Raw genomic sequence first — 21,101 nt, 5'->3', positions numbered from 1 at the left:
AATATTAAGCTGAAAAGATATTAACATAAATAAATAGCACGGGCAGTACCAGGAAGAGATGGGATATATTGTCCATTTTTCTCACTATGTAAGATCTTCACTCTTTCCTGAATAAAATTATTTTTTTCATATTAAAATGTAACACGGTAATATTTGGTGTATGGCACTGCAGAGAATTTACAGACAGATGAACTAGACAGATGGTTTTGCAAAAATTTCCAGGAAAAGCCTAAATTCTTAAATAGTTTCTCAAGGACAGATCTCTTCCTTAATATTGAAAGTAGACCCTTGATTAGAAAGCACATGTGAACACACATTCACACACTAGAAATTCCCTTGACGTGTCTTCCTTTGAGATTTAGCCATGAAACCATGAAGAATGCAGACAGCTGATGAAATCAGTGTCAAAAAATGCACATATAGACATAGGAGATGGGTTCCTTTCAGTTCTTTCAACAAAACCATAAAATTCTGGGGCCAACTAATTGGAACATGAGATAAAAAGTAAGAAATCCTGTAGCCTGTGAAATAGAGCAGTTGGTGTGAGAATGCTTATGCCTTCACACCGTCTAATTTTGCATCATTTCTTCCTGTTCTGGTGAGGCTCACTGCAGATAAGTGGGAGAGCATTTGCACATTAAAGTTTAAAACAAGAGTGGGTGGGATTTTTCCTCCTCCATGGCCAGTGACCATAAATATTTTAAAATTATTATTATTAATCAGCAAGGGCTGCAGTAGATGGAAAGTAACATCTGGGATTCACCAAAGGGATTCGAGACCTGTGCTTTTGGAGTGTGTGTGGATTTTTACAGTTTATTATAAAACTTTTTAGAGAGTCAACTCAGTGTAGTAGTTAAGGCAATGGATAGGAGCAGGGAGACTTGAGTTCTAGTCCTGCTTTAGGTACAAAACTATCTGGGATGGCTTTGGGCTAGTCCCTCTCTTTAAGTCCTAGGAAGAAAAAATAAACCACTCCCAAAAATGTTGCAAGGATTTGGCTGGGTGGAGTTACCAGGAGTGAAGACTGACTTGAAGGCAAAGGAAAAAAGTAGCGGGTTCAGATTTAGATTTTGTTTCATTTCCTAAAAAATGGCATTGCTGTTCAGTGGATTCAAACTGGATGTTGTTGACTTCATATTTGAGAAATCAGGACAATAACGGTCTAGCTGCACAAGCTATGGGTCATTCACCTATCAAAGAAGATTACATAGGCTTCCGGTTCACATGCATGGCGCTTCCGGATGCGCAGGGACAGTCTGCTTCCTGCCATCCGTTTCTTTCTCATTTGAAGGACCCTGAAAAGGGTCAAAAATTGCCCTGGGGGGGCGATTACCGAGAGGAGGACTTCCCTGAAATCATGGAAGGGCGGCAGCCCTCTGCTGGAATCCAAGATCATCTCCTTTGGCCCGAAGAAGAAGAGACCGGCTATTAAGATGGCCGATCATTAAGCCACTCCCTGCTGAAAGCCAAAAGTACTACCTAGCATTAAGAAGCAATCTGGAGGACCTGGGTGAGCTTTTACCTTTCCTTTTTCCTTAATCATCTTCCTGTGGGACTTTCCTGAAAATCTCCTTCCCCTTGTTTTGAGAAAACGGCGAATATCTACTTTGGGAACAAATCTTAAAGCCTCAAAGTTACAAAAGAAATTCAATTAATTCAGCAAAGAATTTAAGCAATTTCATCTGTATCTACTAAAAAGCTTATATTTGTTACTGGGGATTCACTATCCCATTTTCTCTCTAAACTGTGAATTAAAGAAAAAAATTGGACTAATTTTACAAAAGTTCTATATTAATTTGGAAAAAGAAAAAGAAGAAAAATACCTCTTACATTGCATGTTATATCTTATTGATGACATCTTGTGGCGTAACCTGGTACAGCAAGTAAATTTCCTTTTTCTGTTGTGAGAGTTGACTGAATAACAAAGCTGTCCTTGAAGATAAGTGTGGGAACACCTGGCACTGATTACAACTCTTCAGGAGGTGAAAAATCTTTGACTATTATTAAAACAGCCTCCATGGAAGATTTAACTGCAAACAACAATGAAATGGATGAATACATCCCACCACTTGATTATAAACTGATACTGGACACGATCTTGGCAATGACAGAGCAAATTAAAGCCAAACTGCAAGAAAAATCTGACAACTTAAAGCCACCAAATCAAACTCTGAATTTAAATGAGGAAAAGATAACCCAAAACCAAATAGAAGAAGTGGAAACTAACATCAAAATAAGAGATTTTAAAGAACAACAAAAGCAACCTACAGAAAACCTTAAAGTCCAAACTTTAATGGTAACTACAAAACTTACAAGCCAAAAAACAACAGCACCTGAGCAAAGCAACATCAAGAGTAAAGACACTAAAGGCCTCCAAATATACTATATTGAGAATTCAATTAATCAAATGACAACCATAATACCAGCTACTCTACCTAACCCAGATAGAATTGGAAGTTCAAAAAGACTTGACTGATTTAATGACAATTATATTATATCAACCACCAAAAACCGAACTATTAAAGCAAAAATACAATGGTGGTTACAAAGGGGACATCTTCCTTGAAAAACTGACATTTGGATACGCTCCCTGGATTCAAATAAGGGGTATAGGAAGAAAGGAAGATACATTTGAGAATTTAAAGATGCCAAGAGCGAAGCATGATTGGCACAAAAGGAAGCCAAGAGTTAGATTTAAAAAACTGAACTTGTTTCTCTTTTGGGACTCCTAAAGATAGACTATAAAAATATCTTTCTATGGATCAAGGGGAATCTCAAAAAAAAATATCACTGAAGGATAATAAAGGAAATATAACTTTGAATCATATTATAGAATTTGGAATGACATATCAAAAGATAGTATGTTAATAATTGATGTATGGTTAAGATGATTTATAGAATATTCAGTGGCTATTTTTGAACTATAGTATAGAATCTAGAATTTTAAGATGAAAACTAGATTTTAATGGTAAAACATAAGAATGTTTTGTAATGACCAATATAAGTTTTGTAGACAAAAGAACTATTCTTTATTGAAATAGGGAATTGTGGGTTACCCAAAATTAAGCTTTCTTCTATATACTATAGGCTATTCTAGAATATTTTATTGCAATTAGATAAAATTTAAAAACAGGATATTGATATGTATTAGTGAAAATATATCTTGAATTTTATTGATTGACTGGGCTATAACTAGAAATATACTAACTTGTTTATTTTGACTATGTAATCACTAAGGGAATTAGAGAGGGCATCTCTGTTGATGTAACCTGAACTATTTACAACTGGTTATTTTTTATTTTAACTACCCAACCACCATTTTGTTTCACAAATACATCTATATGTAAATATTTTAAAAATCAATAAAACTTGTATATATAGGTAAAGGTAAAGGTTCCCCCACACACGCGTGCTAGTCGTTTCTGACTCTAGGGGCCGGTGCTCATCTCCGTTTCAAAGCCAAAGAGCCAGCGCTTGTCCGAGGACGTCTCCGTGGTCATGTGGCCGGCATGACTAGACGCCAAAGGCGCACAGAACGCTGTTACCTTCCCACCGGAGTGGTCCCTATTTTTCTATTTGCATTTTTACGTGCTTTCGAACTGCTAGGTTGGCAGAAGCTGGGACGAGTAACAGGCGCTCACTCTGTTACGCGGCACTCGGGATTTAATACTATATCTTTGCATAAAGCTGCAAATTAGTCAGATGAGGATAGGCTAAATCAATAGATTGATCAGATGAAGGCAGTTCTGATATCACTTCTCAGCCCCACTCCATATCAACAAAGACATAGGCTGAACAACACAAAATGTGGTTACTGAATTAATCTTGTTTGCAGGGGTTCATAATATACCGAAATGTAAGCTAAGGCAGGGGTCCCCAACCTCCGGTCCATGGACAGGTACCAGGCCATGGCATGCCAGCAACTGGTCCGCACAAGCAAGCAAAGCCCCATCCGTGAGATGCAAGCAGCACACAAAACCACACACTCTCCGGTCCGCAGAAAAACCTCTCTCCACAGAACCAGTCCCTGGTGTCCAAAAGGTTGGGGACCTCCGAGTTAAGGGATCTGGTTGTCTATGAAGATTCTCAGTCATCCAGGTCACAGTTGTCCCAAAGGTGCTTTAAATAAGAAAGTCCAGTTGCCTCCTGAAAAAACCACCTTTGGGACTAGTCTGGGTTTGCCCAACATCAAGCTACAAATATGCTGCAAGTTTCAATCTGGGTCAATCACGGCGACCAGGGGACTTCTACCAGAATGTGTGCACTGGGTTGTTCTATGTGTTTATATGGTGCCTGATTGTGTGTGGCTTTTTAGTTGTTGATTGGGGTATTGATGGCCAGCTATTAAGTTGTTGACTGCTGTTTCCTTGTGCTGCCAAGTCCTGGCTCTTGAGTACCTGATAAGCTGGCGGTAAATCAGCCCTCCCGTTGACTGACAAGGGGCCCATTTCCCAGGCTTCAATCACTGATTCATTCATCCAATCATTGATTGACTGCTGATGTACCAGGCACCACATAAATACTACACATAGAATAGCCCAAAGCAAACATTCTGGTGAGAGAGAAGTTGCCTGAGGATGGGCTCCAGTACGAGTCTGAAAACTCAGAAGACTAAAACTTCTGGTCCTGGTGACTGACCCAGACTGGATCCTGTAACGCTATCCTGGGACATGTATATTTGCCTTCATTTGTACAAAAATGCTAACCAAGATTAATGCTTACTAAGCTTAGTATACTGTGCAAATGAAGTCACTAGACCTTTCATTAATTCAACGAAGTATGTTGTGCAAGTAGCCTTTTCCTACCTGAAATAGCTGCTTATATTGAGGAATACATCTAAAAACAGTTCCCTCTCCTATTAGGTACACATATGAAATACAATAGCAGTATTGGTAGTTTTTTTTTTAATACTATTCCCTATGGACATGAAAGTAAAGAGATTCAATTCTTCTGGTCCTCTTCAGGGCATCTGGGTTCACCACTGTGCAAGCAAAATAGAAATTAAATACAGTTTGAGCTAATTCAGCACAGGTATACTCATAAAAAATTACAAAGAGGCTAAGTAATGTCAAGATATAAACATATTATTTAATTATTGTGTTTGGTTAGCTGATCTTCAGGATGTCCTGGAAGACACTAGAGCCATCTCTTCTTTTCATAGTACTGGAGATGAGAAGAGTTTCCCCAACTTTCAGGCCTGCATTAATCAGGGATAAGCAGGTCATGAGAAAACAGTCTGAGTTTCAAAGGAAGGATAAAAGAAGCATAGATTATTTTGCTCATCTCAATGTCTCTGCTTATGAAGATATTTCCCAATGATCTCAGCATCTCTAGGGAAACTTCTGCCTTTCTCAAGAGCTTTCCATCTGCTCTGCCCTACTTGCATTTTAAAGCAGAGGATCAACTAAAGGTGTCATTCAAGTCTGTCCTTGTTGATCAGTTATCCTCTTATACTTCCATCTACGTCATTCAGTGATCTTCCTTCTGCACATGCAAAGCTTCCCTCTTATCCTCTTCCAAAGTGAGAGACTATACAGCAATCTTTTTTTCCCAGAGCTCTAGGTCAGGGCTTTTCAACCTTTTCACCCATTGTACCACTTTTAGAATATGGCAACATCCGAGTATCACCAGTCGCCTAGCAAGCTGTCAAAAACCTGATGACCAAAAAAAAAAAAAAAAAAGGAAAAAAGTAATGAAGTACAGGTAGTCCTCGACTTACAACAGTTTGCTTAGTGACTGTTCGAAGTTACAATGGCACTGAAAAAAGTGCCTCCCAAGCCACAGCCAAGCAAGACACCTGCCTTCCCGCCTGGCGGCGCTCTTCCTCCTGTCTGAGATTTTCATTGTTGTGAGCATTTCTGTTACGGATTGGCAGTGGGGGTGGGGTGGGGGGGAGTTTGGTTTTTATTTCTCCCCCCCATCTGCTGGGTGGTTGCAGAAGGTTTTCGTCACTTCACATGACCCTGGGACACTGTGACCATCATAACTATGAATCAGTTGCCAAGCATCTGAATGTAAATCACAAGACCCTGGAGATGCTGCAACATTCCAGTTGATCGGCACCTCTTCTGGGCTCAGAAGCACCAGGATCAGCGCTGAGCTCTAGCTGAAGCCTGGCACTGATCCTGGCACTTCCACAGAGCCCTGACAGCCCTGCAGCTACAGCCGTCTCTCGCTCAGGCTTGTGCGGTGCTGCCAGTGGTTCAGCCATTCCCCTCCCCCGTTACCACTTTTGTAGGATGGTCGTGTACCACCTGCCAGGTGCCAATGTACCACAGGTGGTACCCGTACCACTGGTTGAAAAGCCCTGCTCTAGGTGAGCAGGACAAAAAATCCTCTCCTCCTCTTTTTATTCCTTGAACCTCAAAGGGCTAAATTGCAAAGATATCTGATACCCTACCTCTTGACTTTAATCATCATAACAGGACAGTCATTGTTACTCACTTTGTTAATGCTGAATATTTCACTAACAATAAATAATACCAGTAATAATAGGTGCCTAGGATGTAATCCTAAAACAGTTGGAGCACCACTTGAACATCATTGGCACTGACAAAATCACCATCAGTCAATTGCAAAAGGCAGCTTTACTTGGAACAGCTTACATCTTGCAATGACACCCTGAAAGAATCATATCTAACTATCCTAGGTCCTTGGGAAAGACTGGATAGATGGATAAAAATGCTAAATCCAGTCTAAATATCCTGAAGACTATGCAACCAATAATAACAACCAACCATAATAACTGTGGTGATCTCAGTGGTTATTGGCATACTGAGTGCCATACCAAATGACCTTGAACAGCATTTAGAACATCTATGCATTGACAAAATTTCTATCTCTTAATTATAAAAGACCACACATATATACTACGCTGATACATTAGGACTTCCCAGGTTCTTGTAAATCACAATGCAAATGAAGGCTAACACCAGCTAAAAAATTGGCAGTGGCGATTTCACATTTTCGTGATTTCACATTATGATAATATCATATAGCCAAGGAGAAAAATACACAAATGTGATTTTTGTATCCCAGGTTCTGAAATAAACATAACAGATCTTAACAATTATGATTACTTTATATAGGTTGGCTTGATAAGGGGCTATTTTACCTCAAGTGATAATGTACCTTAGGATTTGCTCCCTCACTTAGGCAGGTTATTGGTTAAGCTATGATGTTTTAGTTTATTTTTTAACAAATTAGTTGTAATGCTTATTACCCTTGCCAATTCATACAGTTCAATGTTTTCTTATAGGTCATCCTGACTGCATGAAAACCTCCTAAGGGCAACTCTAGAGAGAGTATAGAGAAGAGCAACAAAGATGATTAGGGGACTGGAAGCTAAAACATATAAGTAACGGTTGCTGGAATTGGGTATGTCTAGTTTAATGAAGAGAAGGATGAGGGGGGACGTGATAGCAGCAGGGCTTTTTTCTCATAGAACGCTCAGAACGGAGTTCCGGCACCTTTTTTGGATGGAACCTTGTAGGGTAGGCAAGGCGGGTTGTATGACGTGTGAGTTCCGGCACCTTTTTCTTTTACAAAAAAAGCACTGGATAGCAGTGTTCCAATATCTCAGGGGCTGCCACAAAGAAGAGGGAGTCAAGCTATTCTCCAAACAGCCTGAAGTCAGGACTAGAAGCAACGGGTGGAAACTAACCAAAGAGAGAAGCAACCTAGAACTAAGGAGAACAGTTAGAACAGTTAACCAGTGGAACAACCTGCCTGCAGAAGCGGTGAATTCTCCAACACTGGAAGTTTTTAAGAAGAGAGTGGACAGCCATTTGTCTGAAATGGTATAGGGTTTCCTGCCTGAGCAGGGGGTTGGACTAGATGACCTCCAAGGTCCCTTCCAACTACCTCCTCCTCCTCCTCCTCCTCCTCCTCCTCCTCCTCTTCTTCTTCTTCTTCTTCTTCTTCTTCTTCTTCTTCTTCTTCTTCTCCTCCTCCTCCTCCTCCTCCTCCTCCTCCTCCTCCTCCTCCTCTTCAAATATAAGAAGGGATGCCATCCAGAAGAAGGACAAGATTGATTTCTCTTTCTCTCAGAGGGCAGGACCAGAAAGATATTCAAAAAGGACATCAGAAGGAACTTTCTGACTGAATAAGCTAAATGCTAGTAGCTGGTGAGTTCTTCTTCACTAGAGGTCTTCAAACAAGGGCTATTAGAGATGCTCCAACGGATCCTGCACTGAGCAAGAGTTTGGATTAGATTACCTTTGCGGTGTCTTCCAGCTCTTATTCAGTGTTCAATTCATATGAATTATGATTCAGCAAAGTGAAAGAAAGGAAGAAAAGCAGTATTCTTTGCCCAATGTGCACTTCCACATGCAGCATTAGTACCAGAGTATATTGGCACCACCCCCCAATTATTTCATGCAGTGCTTGCTAATATGCACCTGCACCAATTCACTTCTGTGGATCAGAACATATGGGAAAATGTCTCTTTTGAAGGTGATGAATTTGAATGATGTGAAAAAATGTATATTTTTCTATTGGTAGCAATTCTTGCCTTCCAGCTCCTTCCATGCCCTAGTGGCACAGAGTCATTAGGAGTCAGATAAGATTCAAATTCAATTAAATAATAATCTCATAATTGGCTTCATAATGACCAGGTTTGTGTTGCTAAAACAAATGCAGTGAGACAAGGATAATGCTATCCCATGGGATAGTTATGGGAAGAAAGTTCTGCTTGGCTCATCCAATTCTCTACCACTGAGTGGGAACACTTACAGGCACTAGAAAAATGATTAATAACAATATTGGTGCAATAGCCAAATATGACTGAGCCCATATATCTGATTGAGCGTTATGATGGTGCCCTTCTGTTGCTTATTCAGTTATTTGTTTGATTTATAGGCTCCCCTAATGTGTTCCACATCTGTGAGAGGGAAGATGTGCAAATCCAACAAATACAAATGTATTTAAATCAGCCACAGAAGGCATTCTACTCATCCCAGATAAAGTCCAGCTTACTGGAGAAAACAACAGTTAGGATGTTTGTGATTCCTTTTTGGTGGGATGAGACTCAAACTTCATGGAATACTTGGAGGTTGAGGAAATGTGCAAGAGACCCAAGGAAAGCTTAAGGAAAGCGGAAAAAAAATCTAAGGCTCTTCCACATAATTGGGATGCTTTCCTCCAGGAAATGGGGCTGAAAAGTATGTCCCCCCCCCTACTTTGCATGGCCTCTACTCAGCCCACTCATAAGACCATGGAACGGCACTGTCCTTACCATGTTAAAATAAAATAATTTAAGGAAGGAACATGACAAACTTAGCAGGCAACTTTGTCTCCCAAAACATAGGGAAGAGAACTAGGGGATTAGCCATATTGGATCTAATTCTCACTAACAGAGATGAAATGATAGAAGGTGTTGAAGCCACAGGAACCTTGGAGGGAAGTGATCACGCAATATTTGAATTCAACATTCTGGAGGCACAAGCAATAGAACACAGTCAAACTAGAGTCCTGGACTTTAAGAGAGCTAATTTCAATAAACTTAGAGAGACCATGGGAAGAATTCCATGGATGAGAATCCTCAAGGGGAAAACAACTCAAGAAGCTTGGGAAATTTTGAAAAGTGAGATAATAAAAGCCCAGTCTAGCACAATACCAACAAAGAAGAAAAATAACAGCTCTCAAAAGAAACCAGCATGGCTGCATAAAGAACTCTCTGATAAATTGAAAGATAAAAAGGACAAGTATAAAAAGTGGAAAGAGGGGAACATAACTAAGGAAGAATATCAGCAAATAAACCAAGCCTGCAAAGATGAATTGAGGAAAGCTAAGGCTCAAAATGAACTAAGGCTTGTGACCAAAGTCAGAAATAACAAAAAAGCTTCTTTCAACATGTAAAAAAAAAGTTAAGGAAATGATTGGTCCATTAGTGGGGGGAAATGGCAAAAAGGTGACAAAGAACAGGGAGAAAGTAGAACTATTTAACTCGGTTTTTGCATTTGTCTTTACACAAAGGGAAAAAAACAGTCTAACCTATCAAAAACAGTGCCATAAAAAACAGAATAGAAACACAAGTTAAGATAGGCAAGAAAATGGTAAGTGAGCACCTGTGCAGCCTAGACAAGTTCAAATCACCAGGACCAGATGGATTACACCCCAAGGTTCTAAAGAAACTGGCAGATGTGATCTCAGAACCACTGAGCTATAGTTTTCAAAGATCCTGGAGTATTGAGGAACTACCAGAGGACTGGACTACAGCTGATGTAGTCCATCTTCAAAAACGGAAAAAATGTATCCAGGAAATTATAGACCTATCAGCCTGACCTCAATACCTGGGAAGATTCTGGAAAAGTTAATCAAACAACGAATCAGTGAACACCTAGAGGCAAACAAAGTCATCACTAAAAGCCAACATGGGTTTGTCAAAAACAGATCATGCCAGACAAATCTTATTGCATTCTTTGACCAAGTGACAAAATTAGTGGACCAGAGAAATGCTGTGGATATAATTTACTTGGATTTCAGTAAGGCATTTGATAAAGTAGATCACAACCTACTACTTGATAAGATAGAAAAATGTGGGTTAGATAGCATCACCACCAGATGGATTTGTAGCTGGCTGACTGGCCGTACTCAGCGTATGGTCCTCAATGGAACTGCATCTACATGGAGGGAAGTGTGCAGTGGGGTGCCCCAGGGCTCTGTTCTAGGCCCAGTGTTCTTCAACATCATCAACTATTTGGACAAGGGGATAGATGGGGAACTCATCAAATTTGCAGACGACACCAAGCGGGCAGAAATAGCCAACACTCCAGAAGATAGGCTTAAGATACAGGAGGATCTGGACAGACTCAAACACTGGATGCTATCTAACAAAATCAAATTCAATGGTGAAAAAAGTAAGGTTCTACATTTAGGCAAAAAAAAACCCAAATGCACAGGTATAGTAGTATCTTGCTCAATAGTAGTAACTGTGAGAGGGATCTCGAAGTCTTAGTTGACAATCACTTAAATATGAGCCAGCAGTGTGCTGCAGCTGTCAAAAAAGCCAACACTACTAGGCTGCATTAACAGAGGGATAGAATCAAGATCATGTGAAGTATTAATGCCACTTTACAATGCCTTGGTAAGGCCACACTTGGAATACTGCATCCAGTTTTGGTCATTACAATGTAAAAAAGATGTTGAGACTCTAGAAAAAGTACAGAAAAGAGCAACAAAGATGATTAGGGGACTGGAGGCTAAAACATATAAGAACGGTTGCTGGAATTAGGTATGTCTAGTTTAATGAAGAAAAGGACGAGGGGGGACGTGATAGCAGTGTTCCAATATCTCGGGGGCTGCCACAAAGAAGAGGGAGCCAAGCTATTCTCCAAAGGGCCCGAAGGCAGGACAAGAAGCAACAGATGGAAACTAATCAAGGAGAGAAGCAACCTAGAACTAAGGAGAAACTTCCTGACAGTTAGAACAATTAACCAGTGGAACAACCTGCCTCCAGAAGTGGTGAATGCTCCAACACTGGAGGTTTTTAAGAAGAGACTGGACAGCCATTTGTCTGAAATGTATAGGGCTTCCTGCCTGAGCAGGGGGTTGGACTAGATGACCTCCAAGGTCCCTTCCAACTTTATGATGATGGCTCACATGGTTAGAATGCTGGATTGGAGGTTAGCAAGCCTGTGTTCAGGACCCGTGTGCAGTCATGGAGCAGGCTGTGTGTGTATTTTTTTCCATACCATGGAAGTAAAAAGCATTTTCCAACGTCATAAATTTTGGTCACGTGATTGTGGGATACCATAAATGACCATAAATGCAGGACAAATACCAAGTCCCCCAAATGCCACATGACTGGGAAGGGCTGCAGATTTTGGAACTTTGAATCCAGGTTGAAAGTCCCTTTTATGGACTTATTAAATCTGCTGTAACTTCATCAGTCAAGGACCACCTGTATTTATAAAGCAGCAGTTGATGGATGTAATTGGGAGTGCAGGTATAATTTTGAAAGAAAGGAAGCATTTATTCAAGATTATTTTTTGTGTAAGTGAATTTAGATTTAATTTAATTAAGTTCCATTAAGTATCTGTTAAGTGACAGACCTCATGATTGCTGATTGCACTAATAAAGGATGACAAAGATTTTGAGACAGAGAGCAATGAGAGTTAAAAAGCCAGGGGTGTAGAGGAGAGTTTCTAAAATTTACATTTTAAACTGAATCAAGCAGTTAACAATTTTATGCAATTTGGCAAACATTTGGGCTGGTCAGAGATGCAAGGAGCTATATATAAAAATCTTCTCGACCAAAAAAAATAAATAAATCCAGTCATTCTTCCTCTTTGCATGTCATAGCACAAGGTTCTGAGATTTTTGAAACATGCCTACAAACTTCCCTCTGAAAATGTGTTTTTATATATATATAGTAAGAACTATACATTTGTTTTCCATTTTAATAAGGAAGACAAAATAAACTAATGTCAATGTAAACTGTGTCCCTGTTTCTTCCGAGACTGCTTTTCCACATTGTAAACTTGCTTCTCACATCTGCATTTTCGCATATTGCTGTATATCCATGTTGAGATATCTCCATCTGTTGCATTTCTAATTATTGTAGCTTGATAAATGCCAGGCACAAAGGGACAAGTTCTCATAAAAAAATTGGGACAACATTTAATGAGGGGTGATGGCAGTGCTAGAAAACAGGTGCATCTCCTTAAAATTATAAAGGCAGGCAACTGCTAGACTGTGAGACTAAAACTTTAAACACTGGCCATTAAGTAATAACCACCAACACAATAATAATAATTTGTATTGTACTGTGGACCCTTCAAGAGCATTCCACCTCTCTGAGCAGGTAGAATAAATGTTAAAATGCAATGGGAAATCTATATTGTTCCTTGTGGCTTCATGAGCTTGGCTTCATGTAATGTGGTCAGTTTGTTTAATGTGCACAATACAATGAAATATCCACTTCCCTCATCATGCAAAGCCACAATAAAACAATAAAAAGTTAGGTAAATCAAACTTAGAATTTTATAATAATGAAGCTGCTACTGGACTTAGTTAAGCCTGTTGCACACAACACTATAAATTATACCAAGAATGTACGAAAAGAGCTTTAGTATAATAGATAGTGCTGCATGCACTTTTTCAAAGAGCTAGAATCACTGAAACTATTAAATAAGCATGCATGAGATTTTGCTAAGAAGACTCAACTGTAACTCACAAAGATGCTAAAATGGTTCATATCCTGCAAAGGATTTAATGAAAATGATCAATATTGATTTTATTGGTTAAATTATGTGATTATGTACCATCAAATCACTTTTGACTCCAAGCAACCACATAGATTTTCGCCATGATGATCTGCCCCTAACCTGGTCTTGCAGATTTTCCAACTGTGCATTCAGAGACATTGTGACTTAGTCCATCCACCTTGCTACTGCTTGTCCTATTCCACCTGCCATATAAAAATCAGTTTTTCTTGAGAGATGATTAACCTAATATTTCCTATCAAATCCATTCAAAGTCCATCAGATTTGTCTATAATCTATAGAAGACCAAGTAGACATACGTAAAAAAGAGACGATTTATCAAAATTTATAGCTCGGGTTGAACTGTGCGGTCCTTGGTGCTCTATGACCTTGGTGGGTTTTTTTTACAGACATTTCATTACCCAACTAGGTAACATGATTAGTGCAATGTAATTAGGCTAACTGATGATGTTACCTAGTGTGGTAATGAAACATCTCCAAGAAAATTACTAAGAGCAGCAAAGTCCCCACAAAGTATGGCTGATTGAAAGAATGTTCCTCAGATACAGTTCCCAGCACCTTTAGCAAAGTTGATCAGTGGTAAATACTGTGAATATAAATCAGGATCATGTGGAGAGCCACAGATGCTCTATCTTTGATGTAAAGCAAAATATGTCAGCTAGAACTGGATACTCCATTACCAATCCCAGATAAATGGACCATGCTGGACAGAGGTAGCTAAGAATATTGGTTTTTGGATCTGGATGAGCCTCACTGAAATCCAGGCTTAATTGTGAACTCACTGCTTCTCTCCACTCTTTCCTACCTCTTCTGATTGCAGAGAATGACCATAATGGTCTTTATTATACAGCTATCAACTGATGGATTATATGCTATCAAGTTGATGTCAATTTTTAGCAAGAAACCTAGACAGATCCTCTTATAGATGAGTACATTTTTATAAGGATTTACTTAATGGCTATGTTCAAATAGCACACTTAACCACAACATTCACACAATTTGCTAAACTTGGATAGTTTTAATATTGGATCAAGCAAGATTGCTATTGAAATTGCAGGTATGATAACATCTGGAGGGCACTAGGCAGACAGAGGACAGCTGAGTGGTCAAATACCTGTTTACTGTATAGAATATCCTGAGTTATTCCCCAGTTTTCAAGTGAAAAGAATTGGGGATTTTTTCGCTGCAGTTTTTCCTGCTATAGAGATTTTCTTCTCGTGAAAAGAAGCAATGGAATTATTGGCACCAATGGGTCTTACTCGGTGGCCTGGTCTTCACAAAATACTAAACTGAACCATTAGTGGGATTAGTGCATTGTAAAAAAATTATAAAAGAGTCTATGATCCAGTTGTTAGATTTAGATGTTAGAATTAACTCAGAACAGGCACAGCACAGATGATATGCAGGGTTAAAGTAACTGCACTCAAGTCAGTTGTGAAAACCTGACTATCCACTTCAGCTTGAGTGTATCGGCCTTAATTTTCCAATTAAAAAAACCCAAAGAAACCCAAAGAATTAATGCAAATATAGAAATCTAATATGTTCCACACATGAATGTTGCCACTGGACAAAGAGAAGATGTGTTCTCTTGAAACCAAGGATTCCAAATTGACTGAACTGTTTTAGAACTCAATCTGCTAAACAGGATTTTGTGCAGCCCTATTTATTTTCTTAGCATGCATGAAGGATATGTTCTAAGAGGAAGTGTAAGAGCGGATGGAGAATTTTCCTCCCTTGGCAGCATATATACCCCATGAACTACTCACTCTAATATTTTCTCCATGGAAATGCAGGGTATCGCCAGAGATATTTCAATCTACTTCTGGAAGACTGGGCATAGTCTTCTTCTGGACTCTCCACTTACAGGAGCAGCCACCTGGAAGACCTCGGATGCTGGCACTGCCACATCAGTCACAGCAACCTCTAGCTGGCAGTGAGAGTATCCTTTTTGAAGTCTGACAGGTGGGATGTACACCTACCTGCAGGGTATTTACAGGGAAAGAGGCGATGGGCGGGAAGTCCATGATCTGTAGGTCGTGAACATGGCCATTCATGACCACGGCAGGTAGGTAGACACGGCGGGCCTTGGTGGGGACACAGACCTCGCTGAACTCGTTGTACAGGAACTGGCGGACAATGGCACTCTTCCCGACCCCTTGAGCACCCAGCACGGCAATCTTGAAAGTTGTCACCATGCCTCCCGGCCACAACCCCCGTGCACAACGTGGTGATCAGCTCCTTGGCGCAGTCCGCTGCCTTTGCACTGCCAGGAAGGCCCCTGGGCTGCATATTCTGGCAGCTGTGGATTCAGCCACAGTCAGCAACCATTTCCTCACTGGCTCGGCCTGTCACTGGAAGAGCAAAAGAAATCTCGTCAACCTAGAGAAACTAAGAGAAGTCCTGCTAGAGCAGAGCAAGGGTCCCTCCAGCCCAGTTTCAGAGCAGCCAATCAGATACCTACACACCATATATGAAGGCAGCATCTCTTCCCTATCATTTCCCCCAGCAATTGTACTCTAGTGGTGGATTGTCCCTAGTTTCAAATTTCTTTGGAACTATTAGCTCATAATGGATATCTTTTTCTCCCTGAGTTGTTAAACCCTTTAATACTAATACTTCAGTGTCAGAAGCAGCGAAGTGCTTCTGTGATGAAAAGATTTGCTGATGACAACAGCATACCCTGGGGGATACCCAGTTGGGGGCTCCTTTCATGTCTCCATGAAGTTGCCCACTGAAGTGGTACCCATTTATCTACTCATGGTCACTGCTTTTGAACCTCTGGGTTGACAGGAGCTGGAGCATGTGATGGGAGCTCACCCCACCCTCCAACAGAAATGGGTCTCAAACATGAGCCTGCTGATTGCCCGTCCAGTGCAGTGAACCAACGAACCCCTTCGTTAAACTTTAAAGCTGAAAATTCACACCGCACGGTGCCATAGACTTGATGTTTCTCCTACATGAATATTTTCAAGCTGCCCACAAATAGCAGCATATCAAGTGTTAAAAGAAAGAAACAGAACATGATTCTGTATTCCTCCTTCCCGATAAACTCAAAAGTCCTTAGCCATTTCAGATGTCTACATGGTTTTTCTAGGTTCTGACCAGCTTCGCATATTGCATGACACTATGGATACCTAACCATGGTTTATGGAATAAAATTCCATTTGGTTAGATTTGCGCAACATATCAATACTTATCCATGCCTAACAGATCCTTGTGGCTGCATTCACACATGTTAATTCATATGCTGTACAGATAGATCATGTGGTTTAGCACAATGGTGGGCAACTGGAGCCTCTGTCCAAAACAGCCCTTGATTTCTGCTTTTGTAATGTCAGAAACTTGATTATAATTAATGAAAAGTGGCAGCAGATTTCCTGGCGAGTTTGAATTGGGACACAGAAGGAAACTGTAGTGTATGCCCTGCAATAGCTGTAATATAGTTAAGAAACAACCCCCTTAAGATTGCAATGCCCATCTGCAAGATTCAAACCTTTTTTTTTCTAGCCTTCACCCCCCCCCCCCACAAAGTTACGGGCAGCCTTTGGTTACTACTAAAATATTGACTATTTCTGTTTCCTTCATAATATGTGAACATTGTGTTGATTCTGATTTGCTATTTTACTTGATGTTTTAATCCAGTTGTGTAAGCCAATTACACTTAGTTTCCAAGTTATGACCATAATGGAGCCTGTCCATCATGGTCATAACTTGTGATGATTGTAAATCAGGTTGCCCATATGATGATGACCTGAATTTATGACTTTTTTGCGGCAGTCATTAAGCAAACGCCATTGACATTAAGCAGACCCATGGTTTGCTATGCGGCAGTTTAGCAAAAAAAAAACCCACAGAAAGGCCAGTTTTCAGCAAAATCGTCATAAAACTCAGTCACATGAGGGCAGGACATTGTAAATGGCTATAAATGTGGCCCAGCAGTCACATGACTACAAGGGAAGGTGACCATCAGAACTTCAAATCTGGGTCATAAGTACCCCGAGGGAGGTTTGTTGTAACTATGAACAGTCACTAAGTGACCCATCGTAAGTCAAGGACTACCTGTAAAGTCATTTTGTCATAGAAATGGCATATAATTTGATAAATAAGCAAATATGTTCAAGAAAGGAAACATGCTGTATTGCAGGGGTGTCAAACTCAATTTCATTGAGGGCTGCATCAGCATTGCGGTTGCCCTCAAGGGGCCGGGTGGGTGTGGCCAGGGTGGGCGTGGCCTACTGGGTGGGTGTGGCTAGAGTGCGTATGGCCTGCTGGGTGGGCATGGCCAGCTCTACATCGTACGCATCAAGGGTGCCTATGGGGGCCTGGGCAGGAATGGGACAGATCTGAGGGTCTCTGGCAGAAGGAGGGTCTCTGGGCCAGGGCCAAGGCAGTGGGGGCCGTTCCCTCACTGTTTCCAGGATGGCTTTGCGGGCCACATGAAACCACTTCGCGGGCCGCATTCGGCCCTCGGGCCTTGTGTTTGACATGTCTGCTCTATTGCATGCAGCCTGAGCAATAGTTGGGGTGTTTACCTTAGGGAAAAAAAGACTGGAGTCAGTCTCTCCCCATTTTTCCCTTAGAAAAATTCTATACCTTTGAAAATCAAAAATCAGGTACAAATCGCACCATTGATACTTCCTTTTCCTGTATTTTGAAGATAAATTTTAGCAGGGGAAGAAACTTTCCCCTTGCTCTTCCTCCTTTATATTTAGCACTGGTGGACATTTCTTCAATAAATACAAGTCAAGATGAAGTTAATTAAACTGTTATGTCATTTCTGTGTCTGTCTAATGTAATCTACTAAAGTAATGTACTAATCATTCCAATATAATTAAGCCACGCTGTGTGTTATTTGAGGAAGCCTCTCTAGAACAGGACCTCTCAACCTTGGTAGCTTAAAGATGTGTGGACTTTGACTCCCAGAATTCCCCAAGACACCATGTAGAATAATTTCTCCCTTCTCCCCATCATTCCAGCATAAATTCAGCATTCTTAATTCCTCAGCAGTCAGACAGAACATAAAGGTAGTCCTCGATTTACAACAGTTTGTTTAGTGACTGTTTGGCGTTACAATGGCAATGAAAAAGTGACTTATGACCATTTTTCACATTTATGACCGTTGCAGCATCCTCAGTCACATGATCAAAATTTGGATGCTTGGCAACTGACTTATATTCATGACGGTTGCAGTGTCATTTGATCCTCTTTTTGTGACCTCCTGACAAGCAATAATAATGGGGAAGCTGGATTCACTTAACAACCGTGTTACTAACTTAACAACTGCAGTGATTCACTTAACAAATGGGGCAAGAAAGGTCATAAAATGGGGCAAAATTCACTGAACAATCATCTCACTTAGCAACAGAAATTTTGGGCTCAATTGTAGTCATAAGTTGATGGACTACCTATATATATATATATTATTTGTGACCCTCCCTCCCTTTAACCAACTCATGGCCATGCAGTGAATTGTTAAAAAATAAATAAATAGTTGAAGTTCCCCTATACTGCCTGTTTGTTGTACATTAGCTTTTCCCTACATCAGACATGTCAAACTCGCGACGTCACATGACGTCGCGTGACATATTGGAGCTTTTCCCCCATTGACGGCAATGGGGTGGGCGCGGTTTCCTGGTGAAAGCGTCCGGCCCATGGGCCGGCAGTTTGACACCCCTGCCCTACATGATGCACACCTGACAAGGTGGAAAGGAATTCCCAGAATTTCCTAGCAGCCTAGTTCTTGGCTATGAACTCTGGGAGCTACAGTCTCAGTGTATCTGTTTGGAAAATTGTCCATCTGCATAGAGAAAAGACAAAGGTCAGCTGAGATGGTAGAGAACATCCTCACCCTAACTGTCTTCTGGTAAATGGCACATGGTGACTTGTTGTGGCTATCATGAAAGCCATTTTGTCAGCATGCTATAGTCAATCTTCAATATTTCTCACTGACTCCAAAAGTAGGGGAAATTCAGCTATCCCCAGCTTCTGGTGACTTCCAGGTATGTAGCCTTTACTGAAAGAAAAATCAGAAATGGCCTACTACAGGGTGAAAAACCTGGGAATTCCTGAATCCTCGCTCTCTGTGTCATCAAACCTACTTTGTGGTAGCGCCTTGCTAGAGGAATGCTCTTTCACATGAGATTTAATAAAAAAACTTGATCATTTCCACAAGTTCCATATTCCATACATATCCCTTGCTGCATTCACACAAAGTACTTGAAGCTGGTTACTAAATTAACCATTTTTCTGGACTCATAAAATACAACAAATCATAAACCAAGCAGATAGACTGAATTCATACATACTAAGCAAGGAGAAAAACCATGATTAACACTAACCAACCTGCCTAGTTAGCTTGTTGTGTAAATGCATCAATTTCATCATTGTACACCACCTTATGCTCTCAAAAAATAATAATCACTCATATATTTTCTTCTTTCCCTTTATCAATGAATCTGAAAATCAAAGGTTTGCAAGTAAAAACTTTAGTTTTTCTCAACACAGAACTATTATTCTTCCTCCTTTCCCACAACTATTAGACGAGTGAGCAGTGTTTCAAAATGTTTGACATTCTGCTCTTCTTTGGTAGCACCCAAGCAAAAATCAGTTGCACAGATTAAATATCTCCTTTTGTGTCCTGAATGACTAGTGCCTTATTTCATTTTTCTTTTTCTGTACTCAACAACCCCAATATTGTCTCCCAAAGGTTTGCTTTTTAATTTTTAATCCCACTTCTTATCCTTTTCTTTTGTTTTTACAGAAAAAGGAATGGTAATAAATAGCACTTTTTAGTATTATTTAGTCTAATTTTAATAGAAAAACTGCATCATAGAACAGAATTTTATGTATTTCCATGTATCCCCATGTATTTTAGCCTATAAATCCCATAATTCCCTGTGGTTGAGTTGTGCTGGTTACAAGTGACCATGTAGACTGCTGAGTCCTATTACCTGGTCAGTGCAGGAATTCGTATTAAAGCATCCTCAACAAATGCCTTTCCATGGAAATTGGGCTCCTCTGATTACTGGGCTATTAGTTCCATTACTGCAGTGCTCTTACAATTGGGAAGTTTTTCCTAACATCCACCCAGGATTTCCTATGGCTTGTGGTAATAATTCATAAGGATGATGTTAAAAAAAAAGTCCTGACTTTTTTCTGCAAATGCCTCTTTATATTTCCTCTCAGTCTACAAGAAGGTTTTTTTTTTAAAAAAAAATCAAGATGGAAAATTCCAGGCCCCATTCTATACAAGCACAGCATGTATCACACACATAAAGAGGGACAGGATTTCAATTACACTGTCATGGCTGCCATCTTGATATTTTAAACAGCCACCCCACCATGCACCAGTTTGGTCCAGTCTAGTTAAGGTACCAGTTCTAGTCTTGCCTTAGGCATCCAACTGGATGACTTTGGGCCAGTCACTCTCTCTTAGGCCAACCCACCTCACAGGGTTGTTGTTGTGGGGAAAATAGGAGAAGGAAGGTATCTTCACTGCCTTGAGTTATGTACAAAAATAGTAAAGGTGGGATAAAAATAATTCAATAAATAATTCAATAAATAATTCAATAATAAAGCCTTTGATTTCAACCATCTTTTCTCAAGGCCAAAAAACTCTGTTCTTCCCATTTCTCCTCTCAGGATGGTTTTCAGTTGCCCCACCAGCTACTCTATCTGTGTCCTAGTTTGATTCAGTCCTTTGTAAACAGTGGCACAAAGAATTGGACCGACACTTAAAATAGGGTTTGATGAAAAAAAAATCACATTTCCAACTGTTATCATTCTTAATTTTCTGAAAGAGATCATACATAATGGCATAACAGACAAGCAAATGGAGTCATTTTATGGAACTTTGCTTTTATACAGAGCATTCCC

At 40.2% G+C, this 21,101-nt stretch overlaps 1 protein-coding gene across 1 annotated transcript in view; it reads right to left on the bottom strand.

Annotated features, from left to right (window-relative positions):
- The window catches only part of RASL10B (RAS like family 10 member B), a gene marked incomplete at its 3' end in the record, with an annotated part of 48,929 nt that overhangs the window by 19,245 nt on the left and 8,583 nt on the right, over positions 1–21,101 (bottom strand). The window contains exon 2 of the mRNA XM_083351667.1: positions 15,206–15,577. Within this exon, the coding sequence (XP_083207793.1) occupies positions 15,206–15,421 (216 nt within the window). The 5' untranslated portion in view covers positions 15,422–15,577. The remainder of the gene's footprint in view (positions 1–15,205; positions 15,578–21,101) is intronic.

Source organism: Vipera ursinii, assembly GCF_947247035.1.
Source record: "Vipera ursinii genome assembly, chromosome: 1".
Lineage (NCBI taxonomy): Eukaryota > Metazoa > Chordata > Lepidosauria > Squamata > Viperidae > Vipera > Vipera ursinii.
Note: the sequence above shows the minus strand (reverse complement) of the source record. Positions and strands in the feature narration are given on the sequence as shown.